This window comes from Molothrus ater, chromosome 1 (genome assembly GCF_012460135.2).
Source record: "Molothrus ater isolate BHLD 08-10-18 breed brown headed cowbird chromosome 1, BPBGC_Mater_1.1, whole genome shotgun sequence".
NCBI classification, from domain to species: domain Eukaryota; kingdom Metazoa; phylum Chordata; class Aves; order Passeriformes; family Icteridae; genus Molothrus; species Molothrus ater.
In genome coordinates this window covers 119,738,827-119,759,201 of record NC_050478.2, presented here as the reverse complement: position 1 = coordinate 119,759,201, position 20,375 = coordinate 119,738,827, and the positions used below count along the sequence as shown (strand labels likewise).

The 20,375-nt window shown below is 39.3% G+C and overlaps 1 protein-coding gene across 14 annotated transcripts in view; it reads right to left on the bottom strand.

Annotated features, from left to right (window-relative positions):
• SULF1 (sulfatase 1) overlaps positions 1–20,375 on the bottom strand; it is a 185,259-nt gene that overhangs the window by 21,238 nt on the left and 143,646 nt on the right. For all 14 annotated transcript variants that reach the window (XM_054515574.1, XM_054515557.1, XM_036406703.2 and 11 more), the window contains 5 exons: positions 12,253–12,403; positions 11,069–11,244; positions 10,391–10,519; positions 10,070–10,126; positions 8,992–9,121 (listed from right to left, as the gene is read on the bottom strand). In XM_054515574.1, the coding sequence (XP_054371549.1) occupies positions 8,992–9,121; positions 10,070–10,126; positions 10,391–10,519; positions 11,069–11,244; positions 12,253–12,403 (643 nt within the window). The remainder of the gene's footprint in view (positions 1–8,991; positions 9,122–10,069; positions 10,127–10,390; positions 10,520–11,068; positions 11,245–12,252; positions 12,404–20,375) is intronic.

Below are 20,375 nucleotides of genomic sequence, written 5' to 3'. Positions count from 1 at the left end.
AATCAGTTGTGCCACAGCCTTAAAATTTAGTCTATTTCATTAATGATTATAATTAAGGCATAAAACTATACATTCAGAATGAATCATTGTGATGTGCTCCACTGTAAATAGCTACTCAGGCAGGACTTCCAATCATCTTTGTGCAGTTAATAGACTGTGATGGATTTGAGACAGTTGCTGTTCCCTTATATAGAGGGGAAATGAATTAGACAAGTCATGAAAAGCATCCCAACAGTAGGCAAGCTAAAGGTTTCTATGAAATGTAAACACCTAGTATTTGCAGTAGACATGTCAGTGTTAAATACCTTGTCAGATTTTATCACAAAGTTATGAAACCCCGAAAAACATGCAACCGGAAATATAACATAGCAGCAATATTTTTACAGGTGCTTTTTCATTTTTGTAATGTATGACTGACTTTGAGTATTATTGCTCAGCCCAGGGAATGTTAAGATAAGGCCTGAAAAATGAAGACTTCATGAATTTAAATAAGTCCTCAAGATCTCATTTCCCTTTTTTCCTGTTTTGAAAGGTACTCTCTAAATTTGAAAAGAGTATAGATGGAAATACCGTCACAGGCTGAATATGTGTGCACCATTTTCCTTCATTAGCAGCAACCAGACCTGGGGGAGTGCCAGGGGACTTGATGTGATAATGCTGGAAAAGGAGTCTGGTTCAGGGCTGTGCTACTGCAATCAGAGCTGTTTTGCTTTTGCTTTCTCTGGGCCATTAGAAGAGGCTGTGTCACACAACATATTGAAAAGTGCCCTGTAATTAGTTGTCTATGGTAAGCAGTACAGAGCAGCAGCAGTTCATTTCTGCTGAACTGGACCTGAATACTGAGAAATGTTTGCTGGTTAAGGTCATGTCCTCTGCGCATTCCCATAGAGCAGAACTGAACCCTGGTCCTGACCAAGGCTCCTCAATGCCCCTGGAAATACTAATGTGTGTTGTTTCTTCTCAGCAGTACTTCAGCATTGCACACGAGTGCAGCTGTTTAACAGGGATGGTTTGCCAGGTTCACTCAGGGAATTTGGAATTGCTGCATTTTTGTGGGAAAAAAAATCTCCTCCTCCATTTTAGAGCTGAGTAGGTACAGCCTGTAATGGCAGATCCCAAGTTTTGCACCACTCTCTCGTAAGTGAACCACTTTCTGTTGGATCATGCTCCAGAGTCTGACAACATGAATATATTCAAAGGCAGTTATTTACATACAGCCTTAGCCCCTGAGAAGTGTTCCTAAAAAGCACAATGGTCGTGGTTCAACAGATAGGGAAGAAGTTTGTCCTACAAGAACTGATTGGCAGAAATGTATGACAGGCTTTAGAAATATTTTCAGAGAAAGGCACAGGGACAGAATTGGAGGAAAAAAGGAATGAAGGAATTAATCACTAGATAACAGAAATAGCTATATAAAAATTAGCAATTCTGAGCTACATCACAAGCTTATGAAAAGAAAGAAAGAGAAAATTGCCCAGGAATTTTACAGACTACAAAATTTTGCATTCTTGCTGTATGGGCAAGATTGATTTTAAGTGTCACAGTTATAGCAGTTCTCTAGTTATAAAATATGCATGAACTGCATTCTCAGCTCTAGAAATGTAGGCACCTAGGTCAAGACAGCAAATATTTCTCCTGCATAGCATTCTCTACCAAATCTATTAACTTGCCTGCAGCTCAACATCAAGAGACTTCTGTTGTTATCCAATAAACATCCACTATCAGGTGCAAACAAATAGGAGCTAATGAAAAGGATAAATTTAATCCTTTAGCTAAAAATAGTAATACCAATAATAATCTGTTACTATTATGTCATATACATTTAACTTGCAGAGGACTTACCTTATATCCCATTTCACTGGATACTTTAAAATGGAAACTGCAAAAAGATAACCTCAAAGGAGTACTACAGCAAGTGTTAAAAATAATTCTTGCATAAACTGTGTTTTCTGTCTAGACGTTTTTGGTACAGAGAGTTACTTTAATAGAGGTTTGAAGAATTTGCTTTGTTAAAAACTGTGCCACTCTACCAAAAAGGTCTTTCTGTTAGAGAACACCAGTAAGATGAGAGTGAAAATGTTGAACACAGTTGTGCATTGAAAGAGATTAAACCAGTGAATCCAGTAATCTTCCTGGAATATCTCTGGATTTTATCCAGAATAGACTTCATACGTCCAATTAAGAATTGCTTGAATTTAAAGAATTGTCAAATCTGGGAAGAGCTGCTCTTTGTTTGATAAAAACTTAAATATTTAGGCTGAAATGTGAACTATTTAGGCTGAAATATGAAATTCCATGCCTTGAAAGATTATTTTTACAGATAAAGGAACTTATCTTCATATTTGGTTTCAACTCATAAACAGAGTGGTATTTTAACTAGAGGTATCATAATTTCTGGCAATTCCTACGAATTCTTGAGCAACTAAATTGCAGGCATGTTCTGTCAACTGTGAGGGATGACTCCGCAGGGTCTAAAGTGAGGAATAGCTACAAGGGCTGTTCACTAAGTGCATGAAGTATGCACTTAGTTTTAGGCATATAACTGGTCCCAAACACATGTGCTTCCAGTTAAGCCTGTGCATAGATACTCCACTGAATTATTACTAAGAAAAGATGGTATCAATGGGGAGATGGCAAAGAAGAGACAGCTTTGAATCAATGCTCTGATAAAACAGGTTGACCAGCAAGTGCTTTTTGACTCCCGCAAGTATCAGGAGGTTGTTCTGGAATCTGGAGAATCCATGAGTGATGTTAATATGCCATAGCATAATTTTAGTTGGGTTTTAGTGGGTGCTCAGGGTCTGGCTGTCAGTGGCTGGCCAGCCATCTGACACTTCTGGCCAGCTCTTACCAATGTATGTGTTTTTATTCATACTCTGCAGCTGGTCATAAAGCTGACCTATACAAATGTATGGTCTGTGATATTTATTTTATGAGAACATAGATACTCGAGCCAAACCAGACTACACCTAATAAGCCCCATTCTAATTTCCTTTACAATATTATCTGTGAGCTGATTGATGGCAAGTGTTCTTTCAGTATGGCAAATAGATATTCTTTTGACTGAATGCTGATATGATAATTTGATAAATATGAATATCAATAATAAAATTAAATTCTCATACTAGGTTTTTAGAGGGTGAAAAATACGTGAGAAATAGGAGCACAGGCTACAAAACATGCTTTTTGGATCAGAGCCAGAAGAATCTTGCACATTTACCACAAAGCTGATGTTTGGATTCAGCAACATGTCTCCAGTGACTACCCGTAAAACCTCAGATCACGGTAAAATACACTGAGACCTAATCTAACTAAAATCTCACTGTACAGTCTTCAGGCATTTTCTCCAAATGAAACATTATTTCCTCAGGGTAGTTTTGGGATAGAGTTCCTCAAGAGGAAACTCAATATTATGCATCTCTAAAGCTGAGACTCATGAAAAGAGGGCACAGGGAAGGTGCAGCTGCAACGCTGTACCTGTCTAGCACACTGTGAGCTCATGTGCGTGTGTGCCACACCAACATGGGCAGCACGATGCGTTTTCCTGCTCTGCCCACTGTCAGTGCTCATTGGAGCTGGCAGAAGGCCATGGATCTTTACAAGTTTCAGACCTTTGCTGTTCACAAACTGGCAGGTAGTGTCGAGCAGATGGTAGGAGATGTATGCCCATAAAATAAACAGACCCATGTCTGGGTTTCACTGCTGAGTCATCCAATCTAAGAGCTGAAATTTTAAACCCAGTGCTTCATAGTCCTCATTTTGGGAGGCTGGTTCTTTTCTTTTTTGTTTTATCCTATTGGGAAAATTTAAAAAAAAGATTGTGGTTTGTGTAATTTTTCTAAGAGGATGAAAATGCATATTTGGCTATGGATTTGATACTGATTATAAATAATGGATTGAGCAGTACACTGGAGACATCCAGCCTATCAGTCACCAGACCTCATAAGGTAACTGTGATCTGGGAAAGAGTGTTAGGTCCCAGAAGTAAAAATTATGCCTTAGGAAAATTCCTATGACTCAGACTGGAGAGAAAAAGAATAAATACTTATGAATTAACTCAACTCCTTAATTACACATTTAGGTAAGGAAAGAGAGAAAGAAAAAGTATAAATGAAAACACAGTTAACATGGTTTTATTTGATATTAGCTAAGTATCCAGAAGAATTTCATGAGTGAGAAGATGGAATGAGTTCAAGAAAAATAACCTGCTGGAGGATTTAAGAGCAGCTTGCCTCTAAACCTCCTGAACTAACATATATTCTTGTCTCAGGTCATTCCAGTGGAAAGCTGAGAAGAGATTTTTGTCATGATAAGGTTGTATTAATCCAGAGAAACATTTGTTCACATGTTATTTTTTCTGCTCTGTTGGAAAATTAACAAAGCTTTATTACAAGTTGACACCAACTGTTCTCCATATTAAAACAAAAGCAGGGTTATGCTGCAGATGAACACTGCAGATGAACATTGCAGATGAATCAATATTTCTGTATGGTGTAGCTTATTACTGAGAAGGTAAATATATATCAATGAAATATTAAAATACCCTGCAAACCATTTAAGTGTTAAAACCCATCAGCATCCACTGCTAAACCAACTGGGCTCAATCAGGTGACCTCAGTAAGTTACACCATGTAAACTGGTGACAAATTTGGCATACGAACTATGAAAGAAACCTCCTGTTCCCATCATAATTTCTTGAGCATTCTCTCATGTGGAGATGGGGAAGGAACACAAAGGAAATGTCTACCCCTCTCCAAGCCCCAAGCTGAGCAGGGAGCCCACCAGCTCCTGCTCCCTTTTCCAGGGGAGTGAATCTGGCTGATGTGACAGGACTGTCTGTGCTTTGGGTGAGCACAGATCAACAGCTGGGGCAGGGCAGGGGCTGAAATCTGGTCTGTACCAAAATATGACATGAGCAGGTGACCCATAACTCACTTACAAGTTCATAAAATTAACAGCACTTCCCAAGTTATGAAGTTGAGGAGGAAGAAGAAAACATGAAATCCTCAAGGCCAGGTACTAAGCAAGTAAATATTAAGAGCATGCACTGAAGGAACATCTGGAGATCATTTAGTTCATCCTCCTCCTCAAAGCAACAACATTATTAGGTTTGGACATATCCTGGAGTGGACTTTCCACAGCCTCTTTGGGCTCCAGTTCTTAATCATATTTGTGGTAACACTTTTTTCCATGCACCTCTTTACACTTTCCCTTGATGCAACTTGTCTCTGACTGATAGCCCTTTTGCTGTGCACCTCCAAGACATACCTGGGTCTGTCTTCTCTCTAATTAGCCATCGGTTAATCAAAGGAAACAATTAGCTTCTTCCTTTGCCTTCTCTTTCCCTGGCTAAACAAACCTCTGCCCCTTCTCAGTACCTCCACCCCATCTCTGGGCTCCTCCCTTGGACTTGCTCCAGCGCACCAAAGTCCCACTGCTGCTGGAGATCCCAACCCGGATGCAGCATTCCAGGTGCAGCCCACAGGCACCAGGGAGAGGCAAGTGCTCACTTCCCACGACCTGTTAGCAGTGCTCCTGCTAATGCAGCTCAGCAGGAGCTCCTCTCCTTGGCATGGGCTCACTGCTGACCCGCGTCAGTGACTGCTGGAACACAACTCAGGAGTGAACATATCCCATGCACATCTCACTTCTGAGATGTTCCCAAGGAGGTGGGTGAGCACTTGGAAACTGTCCTCCCATAAAGGGGATTATATAAAAACAGCAAGGGCACAGTGATCTACAGTGTGATCTACAATGGAAGTGATGCAACATGTCAGTGGAGCTAGAAAATTTAAATACATTAAAAACTAACAGTGAAAGTATTTCATATTTATATTTTACAGATGTTTAGTATTTTCTCTTCAAAATCCCCCCCTTTTTTTAGGTTTATCTATTTTCAGATACACACTAGCCATAAAAAAAAAAAAATTGAAACATTTGATTAAAAAATTATTGTGCTAGGTTCCTTTATTTTCCTTTCTTTTAAAGAGAAAATAAGCTGAAGCAAGTATTATCCTGAGTACCTCAGCCTTGGAGATTTTAGAACTAGCAGATCTCAGGATCTCACCTCATTTTAATACAGGAAATTTTTTTTTTCTTTTTCAGCTTGATTGTGTTTTCCTTTTCAAATAAAGTATGTATTGACTAGAGTAAATTTAAATTAAGAGCAAGATTTTAGTGGTGTGTTATTTCCCCAAATGCTTATTCTTAGTTTCAGACATTTAGCAGCAGCTTCCCACAGACGAGTAATTTCACTACTTTAGAATCTGTCAGCAATCACTCATTCTGTGAAAGTAATTTTAATTTAACTGATGTTAACTGCAACTGATTAGAGTAAATGTAGGAAGTATTATAAACGACCACAATTTAAATAAAGATTTTATTTCTATATATGCATCTATGTAATTGAAATCAACTATAAACATATATCTATATATGCACCTATGTAATTGAAATCAACAAATCTCAAAAGATAAAACCAAGTTAATTCATGCACAGCAATATTTTCTCTTTTCTAAGAAGTGCAAAATGACTAGAGCAAATCTGCTGCAGGAACCTCATATTAAACTATGATGGCTCAGAAATGCACATTGGAACACATGACTAAGGTACATTTATTAACTACTAACTTTTTTCATTTGCAGAACTTCTCTACACAGAAAAAATCCTGCAGGTTCTTATTTCACATTGCAATGCCTCCCTGAAGTTCATATTAGTCCAATGCTGGTCTTTAAATTCACACTTTACCTATTCTATGCTGGCTTTCCTGTGAGCACCACAGGTAGTCTGTCCTTGAGAGAGAAACTGGCCTTGTTTCCCAGGGCTGCATGAGGGCAGATGGAGTGGAAGGAATGGGTCTGTGCCCCTCGGGCTGAACGAGCCCAGAGGATGCTCTACCCCTCACCATGCTCTGCCCAACAGAAGTTTTCCATAGGCATATTTAACTTCAGCACCCCTGCAGGAAGCCTTCAGGATGTTGGAATTAACAGGGACAGCCTGGGTCTATTTTTTAAAGAAAATAATGTGTACAAACCAATGGCTGTGTCTAAAAATTGTTCTCGAGGTCAGCTCAGCCCTGTCTTTCATCCAGCTGTGAGGGATGGCTGCTGGGCTCTGTGCAGCCAACACATCTTCAGCATTGAAAAGACCTCGATGAGAGTTTGTAGGTGGGAGACCCACTGCAAACACTATTGCTCTTGTAGCCTCCTTGCTGCCCTTCTTCCTTCACCCTTGGATCAAACTGGATTCACCAATACAGGATTCACCAGTATAGGATTCACCAATAGGGTCTCCTGCCCTGGGCTGAGAACAGGCCTGTGAGCAGGGTTTCCTACTGCTTCAGGTGTGATGTCTAGTCAGGACACTTAACCCTTTCTATTCATATGTGGAAAAGTAGTTATTCCAAACCTGGATTTTGGCATAAGAGGAAAAAATATAAGAAATAATTGCAAAGAAAATATTTTGTTACTTAAAATTTAACGTCTTAGTGTCTAACAGTCTAAATTACTTCACTGATCTCCTTTAGTTTTTATAAAGCATTCAGATTTTCAAATTTAATCTCTGTTTACAACAGCAGTGCTTGAACTCCTGAAAACATTGCCCTTGGGTGAGACTGAGATATTGTGTATATCCCTTCAAAAGTGGCTGCATTTAAGGAGCATGTGCGACGTAAGAACCGTGACAGAGGACCCGAGCAAGGATGTGACAGCCGAACCATTAATCCAGTCCAATCTGTGATTAACCGAGAATTGCTGTAACCCTACACTCCACAGGGGGCGAAGGGGCAAGGCAGGGCCGGAGCCTTTCCCCAGGCGGGCTCTCGAGCCTGGCCGAGCAGAGCGCGGCTTGCCCGGGCCAGGGCGCCCTGGGTGGCGCGGAGCGAGCGGGCCCTGGCCCTGCACAGAGAGGCCTTTGTGCCCTCGCTCCGCTCCGCAGAGCCGGCCCGGAGCTCAGCCAGGCCCTCGGCTGCCGGCAGCGCTCCGAGCAAACATCTGAGGGGAAAGCGCAAGCGCCTGCCTGGGAGAAATCACCTCACACTTCTGCGGGGAGGTGTGTGCGGACGGGGATGGACTGCAGGGACGGCAAGGCAGGCACAAGCCGCTGCCTGGGGCCCCCAGCGTCTGCCCCAGCGTGGTTGGAGGTGGTGTCAATGAGAAGGATGCACATCTCCCCAGTAAATCCATCTTCGTATGTAACCATAGATATTGCATTAATATAGGATGGATTGAAGAGAATTTGGAGTCAGAATCACTTTTCTTAATTTAGCTCTCTTCCTGTGTGTGCACTGCAGAGATGCAGGTGTAAGCATAGTAGTCAGGTGTGCAGTAATTTCTGGTTTTATGAGCAGGCAATTAGACCTTTGTATCAGAGTCAGGTGTTATACTGAAATCACGAAGGCTGCGAGAAGAAAAAGTGATGCTTGGGTATGGGTATCAGTGCCTGAATCCTTGCAGTGACCTGAAATAGGGATTGTTTCTGGGAAAGGAGACCCTTCTATTAAAAGTGTTTCGATAAATATTAAAGAATGATGATTACTAAGCGTGCTGTTCAGTTGTTCATCCCAGCAAATGAATTCATGTGTAACCTTAGGAATAACCAGCTTGCTTTGGTAATTCTGAACTAGCCCAGTGAGTACAAGCTTGCACAGCTCAGAAAGATTCTCTCCCTTATTAACAATTATCACTGAACTATCTTGCATATTTATCAATGCACATGATCAGAGAAAAAGTAGTCATTTCATGTTATGGTTGAGCATGGGAGTTTTATGATAAGCTCTGTACTAAGACAGCAAATGTAGGACCAGGTCTTCAACACCTTGAATTTGACCACTGCATAGAGAAATTTGTCTGCTTTTCTTTGGCTCTGAAGATATTAACAACAGTGATCTTTTAGTTACCTTCACAGAGCCATACTCTTCAAATTCTTTTGACCCATAGTGTAAAATGTGTATTTCCCGTGACACCTAGAAAACTGCAGTCACTTGTGGCTTACCTGTCCTGGTTGTTCACAGGCTGTCTGGTATCTTGCTTGTTGGCATAGTTCTTTTACTCTCTCGTACTTTGGTAGTTGATTAGACTGCTGAGTGTTTTTGTTGGGTTCCTCCTTCTTGCGTAGAAATTTGCTTAAAAAAAAATAAAGTGGAGTGTTTTAGATACATTGTTCTAAGCCCTAAGGAAGAATTTAACTTGAACAGTGAAGCTACTTGAAGGCTTATGTCTTCTCAGGGAAAAAAATCCCCACATTTCTGTTACTGACTTTCGATGTAGGTCACATAGTGAAAAAAAGCCTCAGGTGACTGGCTGAAAATTGCCAGAAGATACATAAGTGCTGCTAAAATATGTCTAACTGGTACAGTTCAGCACCATTCATACATAAATGTTGGTTTTTACAAAAAAGCAAAACTCTTTGAAGCAATACTTTCTTGGCTGGAAAACACAGCTGAAGACACAACAGGACTTTTATACTCAGCACAAGCTCGGCTGTATCTTACATATTACGATGTGTCTTTCATGCACTGCTTTGTAATACATCAGACAAAGTTTTCATAATCTGTAAAGTCATAAAGTACCAAAAGGAAATTGCTGTAAAGTTTTTACCCAGAGAAAATTTTCACAGCAACAACTGGCAAGGTAAGAGGGTATAAGGAGTTATCAGCAAAGAGAGGAGTAGTTATAGTCATGAATCTCAATTACACATAACTCCTAGCTAGAGCAAAAATGAAGAATGCTTCTAATACGTTATGGAAAATACAAAATCGGCCGAGATTTGGGAAAAAAATGATTTGGATAATGACAAAAGTGAGAACAAGCAGTGTTAGGGAAAGAGGCTAGGAGAATCACCAGAAAAGCATGCTTTCAAATTTCTTCAGAGAAAGGGATTTGGGAGCACAGTAGATTGCAAAGGCAGTGGTGGGAAAGTAGGAAAAAAGTCATGCCTGTCAGTTTGCTTGCAAAATTTACTGCTTCTCTGACCATAAAAAGGAAGAGGAGGAAGCAGAAAGTAAAGCATGTACAAGGGAGTACTCCCAGCAGGCAGGCTCTCCCAAAACTCTCTCACCCCTAATAATTACCCTCTTTCCACTAGAAATGTGTCACGCCAAATTTTGGTCTTCTTGTTTGTTCGAAACCTGAAAGGAAAATAATGACATTTACTGCTGGCACTGAAGTACTCCACTGTGTAAGTGTTAACAAATTATTTTTGAAAAAAACAACTCCCCACTTATATATACACGCAATTTTATAGATCTACTACTTAAGACACTCTTGAAATGGGAAAGCTGTGGTCGTTGCCATGACACAACTCATTTTCACAGAATCTGTTTTTCCACTCAGCTGTTGATTTACTTAGGTGTTTGCTTCTGAACTGGCTAAAAAAGGATCGTGGGACCCACCTGTTTCCTGGTCTCTCCAAGTCCAGAAGCTTTAGGACAGATTTGCCATCCATATCTGGAGGTGTGTCAAGGCCTGCTATATCCAGAATTGTTGGAGCAAGATCAATATTCAGAACTATCTGAGGCACACTGCAAATCAACAGGAAAGGTCATAGTTGCCATGTGTTCAATGTGTAAGTCTTCACATTCTCTTGGAAATAGAATGATAATTAATGCTTATCAGGGCTTTGAAGATGTAGAGCTCTACAGAAGTGCTAAGTTTAGAAAACCCCCTTTGAAGTCTACAACTCAGAACGATAGGCCAGTACTGCAGACTGACATCACAAAGAAAAAGTTAAGCATGATTAAACAAGGAGGTGCAGCAGCAACACTGCTCTTATCTCACTGACAATGAGGGCATGATGCTAAATGACAGAGTGAGCAGTAAAGATGAGCACATAGTTTTTAAAAGCAAAACCCATGTCTAACCTTACAGGACTATGCATTACAGTTTTCTCATCTGAATTATAACTTATTCATAATATGCAAAGTGAAAAAGCTGCCTATTTATGAGACTCATTGCTCTGCAATAATAGAGCATCCTTTATGAAATGAAACTAGACAGAGTGATAATTACATGTTCTCAGAAACATTTTACATTAGGCTCAACAGCTGTGCTAGAGGCATAAGGCAACGTACACTGATCCCGGCTCCACACTTGGACCACGAATAAAGAAAGGAACTCGAATATCAAAGTCATACGGCATTGACTTCCCCTTGACCAGTCCGAACTGCCCAATATGGTATCCATGGTCAGCAGTGTAAATAATGTAGGTATTCTCCAGTTCTCCCATCTCTGCAAGCATTTGGTGTAACTGCAACCCAGCACAGAAAGAACTCCGAGTTAAGTGTAGCAAAACATGTTTTGTGCAGAGTCGTGTATAACCATCATTAATAACCCTTAAATACACAGAACCAAACAGGGCATCAATGACATAGTTGACACAGATTCTGGGGACTGGCATTTGTACATCTTGCCTTTACTGTGCTGTGAAAAAATCAACCTACCAGTTCAATTTTGCACTTGACAGAGGGGACAATTAAACAGCTCCAGAAAATTAGAATTGAAAAAATATGGTAATGATGGTGTAGTTGCCTTAGTATGTCCAAAATTCATTGTGTACTCAAACACAGCTTGTGAAAAAAGTCTGCTACAGCTTTAGGGGAAAAGGTACTAAGATTTGATTTACTGTGCTAGTCTACAACTTTCTCATTCCTTACAGTTGTGGGCTTGGGAAAAAGCTGTAAATTTTTATTAAAGTTTAAAGAAATCTCTCTAGGGGAAGATCTTTGGTCATGGTGCTTGATTTTGGAACAAAAAGTCATACAAAGTAAACCTAATAGTTCATGTATCATGTTACCTATAATTAGCAGTACACTGCATTGCCTAACTTCTGCAAACACTTGTAGACTGACACCTGAGTTGCTGTGATTTGCCAGTTCCCAGATTTCAACTGAAGGACAAACTGTGAATGGAGTGTGTGAAATGAATAGAAGTTGTCATGTGTGCACCTGTGTCTATCCATGTGTACACACAGGTGATGCATCTTCTGTTAACACCAGGCTTTATACTAGGCACAGTGACTTTTCCCTTTAAAAAAGCCCACTGTTTTTTTGACACAGCAATTGAAAGAAGAAATCCAGGAGCTTGGCCTCACATTGCAGAGAACCAGAATTCAATTCTGCTGGGAAAAAGTGGAGTAATTCCTCATAGTACAATGACTTTCCCCAGAATGTGGTTGGTGAAGGTAAAGAAAGAATTAATTAATTTAATTTTGTTACCGACTAACAAGATCGTATTCACAGCAGTTTCTTGCACTCACTCTTTCCATAGAGTCATCAACTGACATCAGGGTCTGAAGTCTCTTGCGCTGCAGGACGTTGGTAAACTCCATGTGGATTGGAAGCATGGGCCCTGTGTACTGCATAATCCAGTGCTTATCCATGTTTGGTGCATAGTTGTAGCTGGGAGTTCTGGAGGAAAAGAACAGATCTCAAAAGCCGTGCAGTGTGACAGGCATCAGAGGGAGGTGGGAACTCCTCCAACACAGAAAGAGCCAACAAACAGTTAAATCACAAATTCCGTGTGGTATCTGACAAATATCAACAAACATCACTTCAGTGGCTTTCCAGATTCATTGGGTCATGTATCACCTCCTCAAAATATTTTAACCACTTGCTTTCCAAGCTTTCTCTCAGACTCAAAGACTGCTACAAGTTCCACATTAATATTTGGGATTTGCCAAAATCTATTTCTCAAACAAACCTGTAATTATTAAAAGTTTATCTGAATGGTGCATCCCGTACAGATAAGAAAAATTAAGGAAGTTAGAGATAAAAAAGGACTGTTTACTTAATATTAAGGTATTTTGCCCTGGTACTTCAGTAGAGAAATTACCTTTAAATAAAAGTCAAAGAAAGGTATTTTGCAGTGGGATAAAGAAATTTAGTAGTCAGCATAAGGAACACCACCAGTGTTACAGTTAGTTCTACGCTAAATGCTGTTGAAGTGTTATTTTCAATGTGAGTGCAAAGCACAGTGCATTACAAGCATAAAATGAATCGTGACAACAAAACTGACCTAACACCGTTGTTGATACTAGCACTAAGAAGAAGTATGGCACAGAGTCCTATCTAAAGCAAAGAACGATGCTTTAGGAGTTTGCACAAACATCAAAAGAAATATTTAGGAGTGGTGTTCTGTCCACAGCCAGTGTATTTTTGAAAGATATCCTATAAGAAACAAGAATATTTTCCCAGAGATATCACCTTGGGAGAAAATGTGTGGCAAAAATGTGTCAAGTAAATTTTCTCGACAGAGACAAACATGTTACAAAAGCTCTCCATCATTCTTGTTTTTATGCCTAGCATACATGACAACTACAAGGTGAAGTGAAAACAAGCAATACCCATTTCCCATAATGGTTTCACCTACATATGAGCAGCTCCCTTCTCTGGAAAGAAGGAATCTAGGCTTTGTCATTTTCATTAAGTTCTTTGGGTTTTATTTCTCCCCTGTTTCTAGTACACTGCAGTACATGATACATGAACAGCAGCATTACATTTGAAAATTAAACATAAAGAGAAAGTGAAAAAAATACTGTTGGGTGATTAGATTAATTTGATTCTTTTTATTCTCTTTTCAGTTTACAAGAAAAATGAAATTCAATATTAATTTGCTGTTTAGGTACTGAAAATTATAACTCGTGTGTTAACAAAAGGTACATTTTTCCCACCGAAATATGTATGTGTAGTTGTCTTTTCTTAAAATGAACAATATCAGAATACTGTATAATTTAGAGTCATAGACCAGTCCTTCAGTTAGATTTCATTTTTCTTTACATGATTGTATGTGATCCCAGAATGGTGGAAGCAGTTGTTTTTTATATCAGATATCATATGTATAACCTTTAACTACATATTCTGAGGACAAAAATCAGCTGAAAGGATAACATAGTAAACTGATAGTCAACTTCAATAAATTTGTGGAGTCCACATTCTAACTGGAGAGCATTATTTGAGAAGTTAGGTAGAATTTGAGAAGTATGCCTTTAGTACACACAGCAAGTTTTGACCAACCTACTTAATCATTAGTCTCAAGGGAAAAGAGAAGTGATGCAACAGTATCATAGGAATTTGATAGAGATTAAGAAGTATGGAAAGGTTAGTTCCCTACTGAGCAAAGACAAGCATAAGCTAGAATTCCTTTTCTGTTGAAAAATCTTTTATTTCATGTTGAAAAGTCATAGTTTTTATAATTTCCCATGGTTGAAGTCTGATTTTTAAAATTAATACTGTCATAATATTAATAAGATTTATGTCAGGAGTACAGCCCTCTGTGTTGCTGGCTAGCCAGCAGTCCTAGCAGAGGGAGACCCTTGAAGAGGCAAGCCTTAGGAATTCTGTCACCTACCATTTATCAGTTATCCAACAGAAAAGAAGGATACTTTCAGTGCAATTTTTTCTCTGTTTCCTTGGAAGTTTGTCAGACAAGATGCTTTCCCATGAAAGGGTTCATTTTTGATTAATCAGCATCTCCTAGTAAAACCCTGTTTTTTTTCCAGTGGGGTCCTGAGTGCCCCAGGCCCAGAGGGATGAGGTGGCTGAGAGCTGCGCTCCACCGACAGCGCGGTGACAGCCTGCTGCTGTGCCAGGAAGGAGAGCCAGCTGCTGAGGCAGGCTCAGGTCTTGTGTTCCCAGGCTATTGTGAGCAGCCTCCTCCACATAATGGATAGTTTTAAAAAGCAGCACTCAAGGCTTTAGCAGGGCAGTTAAAACCTTTCACAGACACTTTCCAAATGCATTTTGAATTTTCTGGGTGAGAAATGCAGCAGGCAGAGAGACAGCAGAATTTTCCTCCCAGGCAAGTCAAGGAACAGGAACCTTCTGTGAAATATCCAGTGTCACTGGCTGATGGATAAATGTGAAACAGGGGTCTATAATGTTGGAGAAAGAGTACTAAAGGAGAGACAGAAAGGAATTCCAAAACCCTGTACCTTGTACATGTTCAATGTCTACCCCTGTTTGCTAGGCCTTTCAGAAATCCACCAGAATGGCACTGGTTACCAGACACAAGATCTGACATTTCCCTCAAATTTATCTACCTTTTTTTTGGTATAAATGTAACCAACCAACCAAACACTGCAGACACAAATCTTAGGGAGAATACTGGTGACTTTTGAAAACTTTTCCATGTAGACAGAGCTCTTCATGATGAGTGATAATTTTTTATGGTAACATTTTTTCTTGAAGCATCTGGAGATATCAGTTAAACGTTCAGCTGTTATAAGTCCTTGAAAGTCATTATGGCATGGTATGTCACTGCTTCTGTTCCTCCAATTTTGTCAATAATTGTCTGTATTGACAAGTACTGCTATAAAGTATCACTGACATCTACATTTCCTTGATTCCTCTTTGCACTGAAGTATTGAAATTGAAGATGTGTGCCATGTCTTCCATGGCCTCCTCTGAGTTGTGGAGTCCATCTTGTGCTGAGTACATTAGCTGATCCATGATCAGCACACAGTGCCTGGTACCCCATTATTTTTAGATTATCCATGGCCTCTGAATCTGGCAAGTTGCTACTGTAGTACTTGTCATTCTTGTAGAATGGGCAAATCTAGATTGGTCTGTTGCTCACTTTTATTTGTCCAACACATACTGTGAGGAGCTTAATACACAGAGACCACTTGGCACTCCCTAACAGATCTATTCTGGCACTGGAAGACATTAGATTCTTAAAATTTTGAATCGATACCCTCAGGTTAAACTAACTAAAAAAATTCCAACCGTTATGTAATAATAACAAATGCTGAGCATAGGCACTTTTCCATAAAAGCATACTCATAATGAGAACATTTCACCCTGAGATTTAGTGATCAGTCACCTATGTGAATAAGTTTAGAGAGAAATTTGCTGTGATAATCAAGTGATCTATAAACTATGGAAGGAATAAAAATTCATAAGCATTAGTGCATTTAAAAAAAAAAGATTATCCACAAAATCTATAATTTGTCTGTAAACATCAGTTCAAGTAGATACTTATGTTGAGAGAAAAGGAGCAGTATTAGCAGTCACTGCTGTAATCAAAAGGCCTCAGTAACTCTCTCTGACAACACATTTACTATATTCATACATTTAAATTTGAACTTCTAAATTAAGAATGCATCTTATTTGGCTTTTAAGGTACACAATAACTTTAATTTAGGCAAGAAACAATAAAAATAACCAACAAGCCAAAAAATGGATGCTTGTACTTGAGAATCTATTAAAATGGGGTCCCCAAACAAATAATTCAAAACCAAATTTCACTAGCTTCTACTAGTAATTGAACTGAATTGTCATATTCAACAAAATAAATGGAATACAGCCACTGTGCATTACTACAAAAAGATATTTTATAGTTAAGAAAGGATTGGGAGAGTATAGAATGTCTTAAGAGCTTCAAGAATTTAGTACAACTTTAAAGTAACATTTGCTTTCTAAAAAATTAATCTAAATATATACGTCTCTAACAGATGGGATAATGTGGAGAGAAACAAGTATGTTTCCAAATATTTGTTCAATTGCTCATAGTAAAAATCTGTGTTTGCCCCTATTTACAACCTCATAATTCCCTTCTGTTTCTATTCAACAAAAGAAATTATGTTCAGAAAAATACTGCCTAAAAATGTTTGGTTTGAATAATTCCATAAAGTTCTCAGGGGGTTTGGTCCAAAAGGGTTTGGCTAATCTTCTGTTTGGATTGTGAGTCCTCCAGTTAGTGAAAATAATACAGTATATAGATACCAAAAGAACATTTTCATTTCATAAAAATAAAAGTCAACAACATTTTAAAGTAATACCTTTGGTAAAACTGATTAAGAAAAATTAATAGTTTCTGTACAGATTTAGCACTTCTATTATTCTTTGAAATATGATTAGCAAACATGGCATAAGTAGTCATGTTTCTTCAAGTGAAAATAAACAAAGGAAGCCAATTCTTTGTTTCTAGGGAAAGTAGACTTCGAGGTTTAGACACTGTTCTTGGAAAGCAGGAAGCCTAGGTTTTGGGCAAAATTAAAAGTAAAAAAAACCAAACAAAAACAAACCCACAACCAATGGCCATTGTAATTATTAATGTGAAGTTGAATTTCACCACGCTGGTTCTGCTTTTTCTGCCTTTTAAAATGGGACTCTTTTAAACCCAGTGATATTTATAGATCTGTGTATGTGGGGTATGAAAGTTTCACTCCCCAAGTGTAACACAACTGCTATATTTTAGAATAAAGAAATGAAACAGTTGTTGCCTGTTAAATATAACACCTTTTTCATTTAGGAAACATCGTTTGTTGCTCCTGCAGAAGTTAATTGTGCAACTAGAATATTACACTTCTATTTCACAGCATTTCTTCTTGTCTTGTCTTTAAAATCACACTCACAATGACGCGTGTGATGATTGTGATCACTTATCTCTAAGTCAGGAGTCCAAGCAGACCTCGGGCCAGTAGTGACGCTGCACACTGGCATGTCAAGATTTATCACTGATGCAAATGCACGATCCCGCTCTAATGGCCCCATGTCCACATTACAAGTGCCATCGTTACTGACAGATGTTTGAGGCTTGGCCTCAGCGGTTCCAGATGCAGCCACCTCACACCCCAAACTCACATTCAAGACTGCTCTGGGGATCCAGAGCTGCAACATTTCTTTTGATGCTTCACTACTGCAGACCTACACACCTGGTATATCAGCACCCTTCATATGATCATTAAATGGAAATATAAACTTCTGCTTTTCATATCACTTACCTTTTCTTAGCTTGTGAAGTTTTCTCATGTAGTCCAAGATAGATCAGATTCCATTTCTATCTGCTCCTCCTAATGTTTCTAGCTTGGCAATAGGATTGCTTCCAGATAGTCATAAAATCTAGCTGTGAGTGAATCCTGCCAGCCCAAGTATTTCAACTCAGCACAGCCAGCAGTGGTTCAGATTTCCATTTTTTACATTCTTCAGTAAACCTGCCTCCTGTGGATTTTTGCTTCTAATGTTTGTTTACTTCACAGCTTATAAACAGCCTAGGTCTGATTCACAGTTCCCCTAAGACTGGTTCACACTGGAAGGTAAAGGGAAGTTAAAGTGCCAGAGGCCCTGAGCATAACAGATAATTCAGGCTTTCATCAGAGCATCCTTTGAGTCAGAGCTTTCCAGCTCAGCTGTCTGATGAAACAAGATTGTCCTGTAACATAACTTCATATTCAACAACAATGTTTCCAAAGGTCTAACAACCCTGCTCCCTAACAGATGATGTTCATTACCACAGCAAAAATCTATGTATTGCTTTCATCTAGTACATCTTCTCTAGTCCCATTTTATTTCACAGAAATAATGTGTGGGGATAGTTAGAGTACATGCATTAGTTTGATTTATTTTCAGAAAATATTTCACTTATTATGGTGATAGCAGCCAGGATAAACCCTCAGAAATATTTTTAGATGTCAGAAATAGGACATACATTATGGAGAGAAGTGTGAGAGTGGGAGGGGAAAATGGATGCTTAAAAACAATGAAGAGTCTGCTGCTTCCCATATGATATAATTTGTGTTTGATTTTAAACTGGAGTTCATAAGAATTAACAGAAATCACTTAATAAGCAAACAGTGTACACATTATTACTGTTCTTGTCTTTGTAAGTCTTTCCATGCCACTCTAGAGCCTGTTTGTGCTGAGGAGGACAGGACTGTAACATAATGATGGCATGTAATTCTTAATTTTCTTTTTGTCTCTGATGTGTTTTTCATAAATCTTAAGGACTTTGCTGCTGCATTCATTTGATTTAATTCTTCCCATGTTGATAAGCGAGGAAATGAGACCAACAGACGCCCACACTTGAGGGCAGAGCTCTCCCTGAACTGGAGTATTTCCTGCTGTGGCCACTCCCTTCTTTATATGTGCCAGTGGAAAACTTCTAAACAAACTTTTGGGCTGTTTTTTTGATGTTGATTTTGTTTTGTTTTGTTTTAATTTATGGAGGCAACATTTCAATCTTTAGCAGGCAATTTACCAGCACAGACACATCATGTAATTTCAGAGTCAACTTCAGCTACTGTTCTCTTAAGCAAAACTTCTTACATGTGGTTGACAGGCTATCTTAATCCTTGGTTTGTAGGTATAACCTTGCATCTCAGTTTGTTAAGCCAGCAAGCAGCTTTTGACCTGGTTTCCCTTCTTTGTTGGAGGTAGGCGTTACAGTAACATGATACAGCAACTACATTTTTAAAAACAAAATCCAAGGTCAGATGGCTGTCACCCAAGGTCAGAAGGAAAGAGATTCAAATGGCCCTTGACCACCAAGGAAGAAAACCTAAGGGTTAAATGTTCAAATTACACAAACCTTGGCAGGAGGGATTTTATTGTTCTTGTTCTGTTTTCATAGGGAACACAGTATTTCTGTGAGAACTGAACTTCTCATATCTTTCAGAGCACGCTGCTCGTATTTTTGATAGAGAAATCAGTTGGAATCTTCAGCCACCCAAACCCAAATTAGCAGTTTATCTTCAAATTGTCTCATTTCTCAGTCTGCAGACTGAACTTTAACACATGCAGTCAGTCAGTGCAATAAGAAACACAAAACAAGCCAGCAAGGATCTCTTGAGGTCATTGGAGAAAAAATTCTTTGCAAGAAGCTTGCCAAGAAATCAACAACACCAGAAGAAAAGAAGAAGCACAGCTGAGTGCTCTCACAAGTAGCCTAGCAGAGCAAGGTATTTAGACCCCAAGAGTCCACAAAAATAAAAATTAATTTTAGCTAGAATTTTGCTTAATCTTTGCAGGTGACATGTAACCTGTATATAAGGGGGAGAGGCAGTTGAAAATTTGGAGACTAACTAGAGCCTTTTGTTCTACCAGCACAAGCTAGAAAACAAGCAGGCTGAAAACACCAAGCAGCAGAAAGTGTCAAAAGCATGATAAACCAAAGCAAGTTCCTACAAGCACTTGTCAGAAGGGAGCAAGGAGCCTAAAATGAGTTGCTTTGGCCTGGGGAGAGGTAGGGTGAGATACAATGATTCAGTGCTTTTCTCCCAGACACCGTCCCCACGGCTAAGCGGAAGCAGTTTGGATCCTGCCCTCCTGTATAATGGATAGTCCCCCAGCAGGCAGGATGGCTTGCCTGAGGCCAGGCAGTCTGTGCCACTAAATGGGAGACAATCTGTTGAATGGAGTGAGAACAAATAGATATAACTCTCTTGCAGTGAAAAGCGGCAATTGAAAGGAGACATGGGAGAAATCCTTTCAATTTGATATAGTGACTATTCATTACTCTTCACAGAATGGGAAGTAAGGGACACAGGTGGCATAATGAAGCTCCAGGTTTTAGAAGGAAACAAAAAGTGGCCCTTTGTCCCGAGTGCACAAAGTGACACTGTGGAACTTGTTGCCACAGGATGGTGGGGCTGCCACCAGAGTT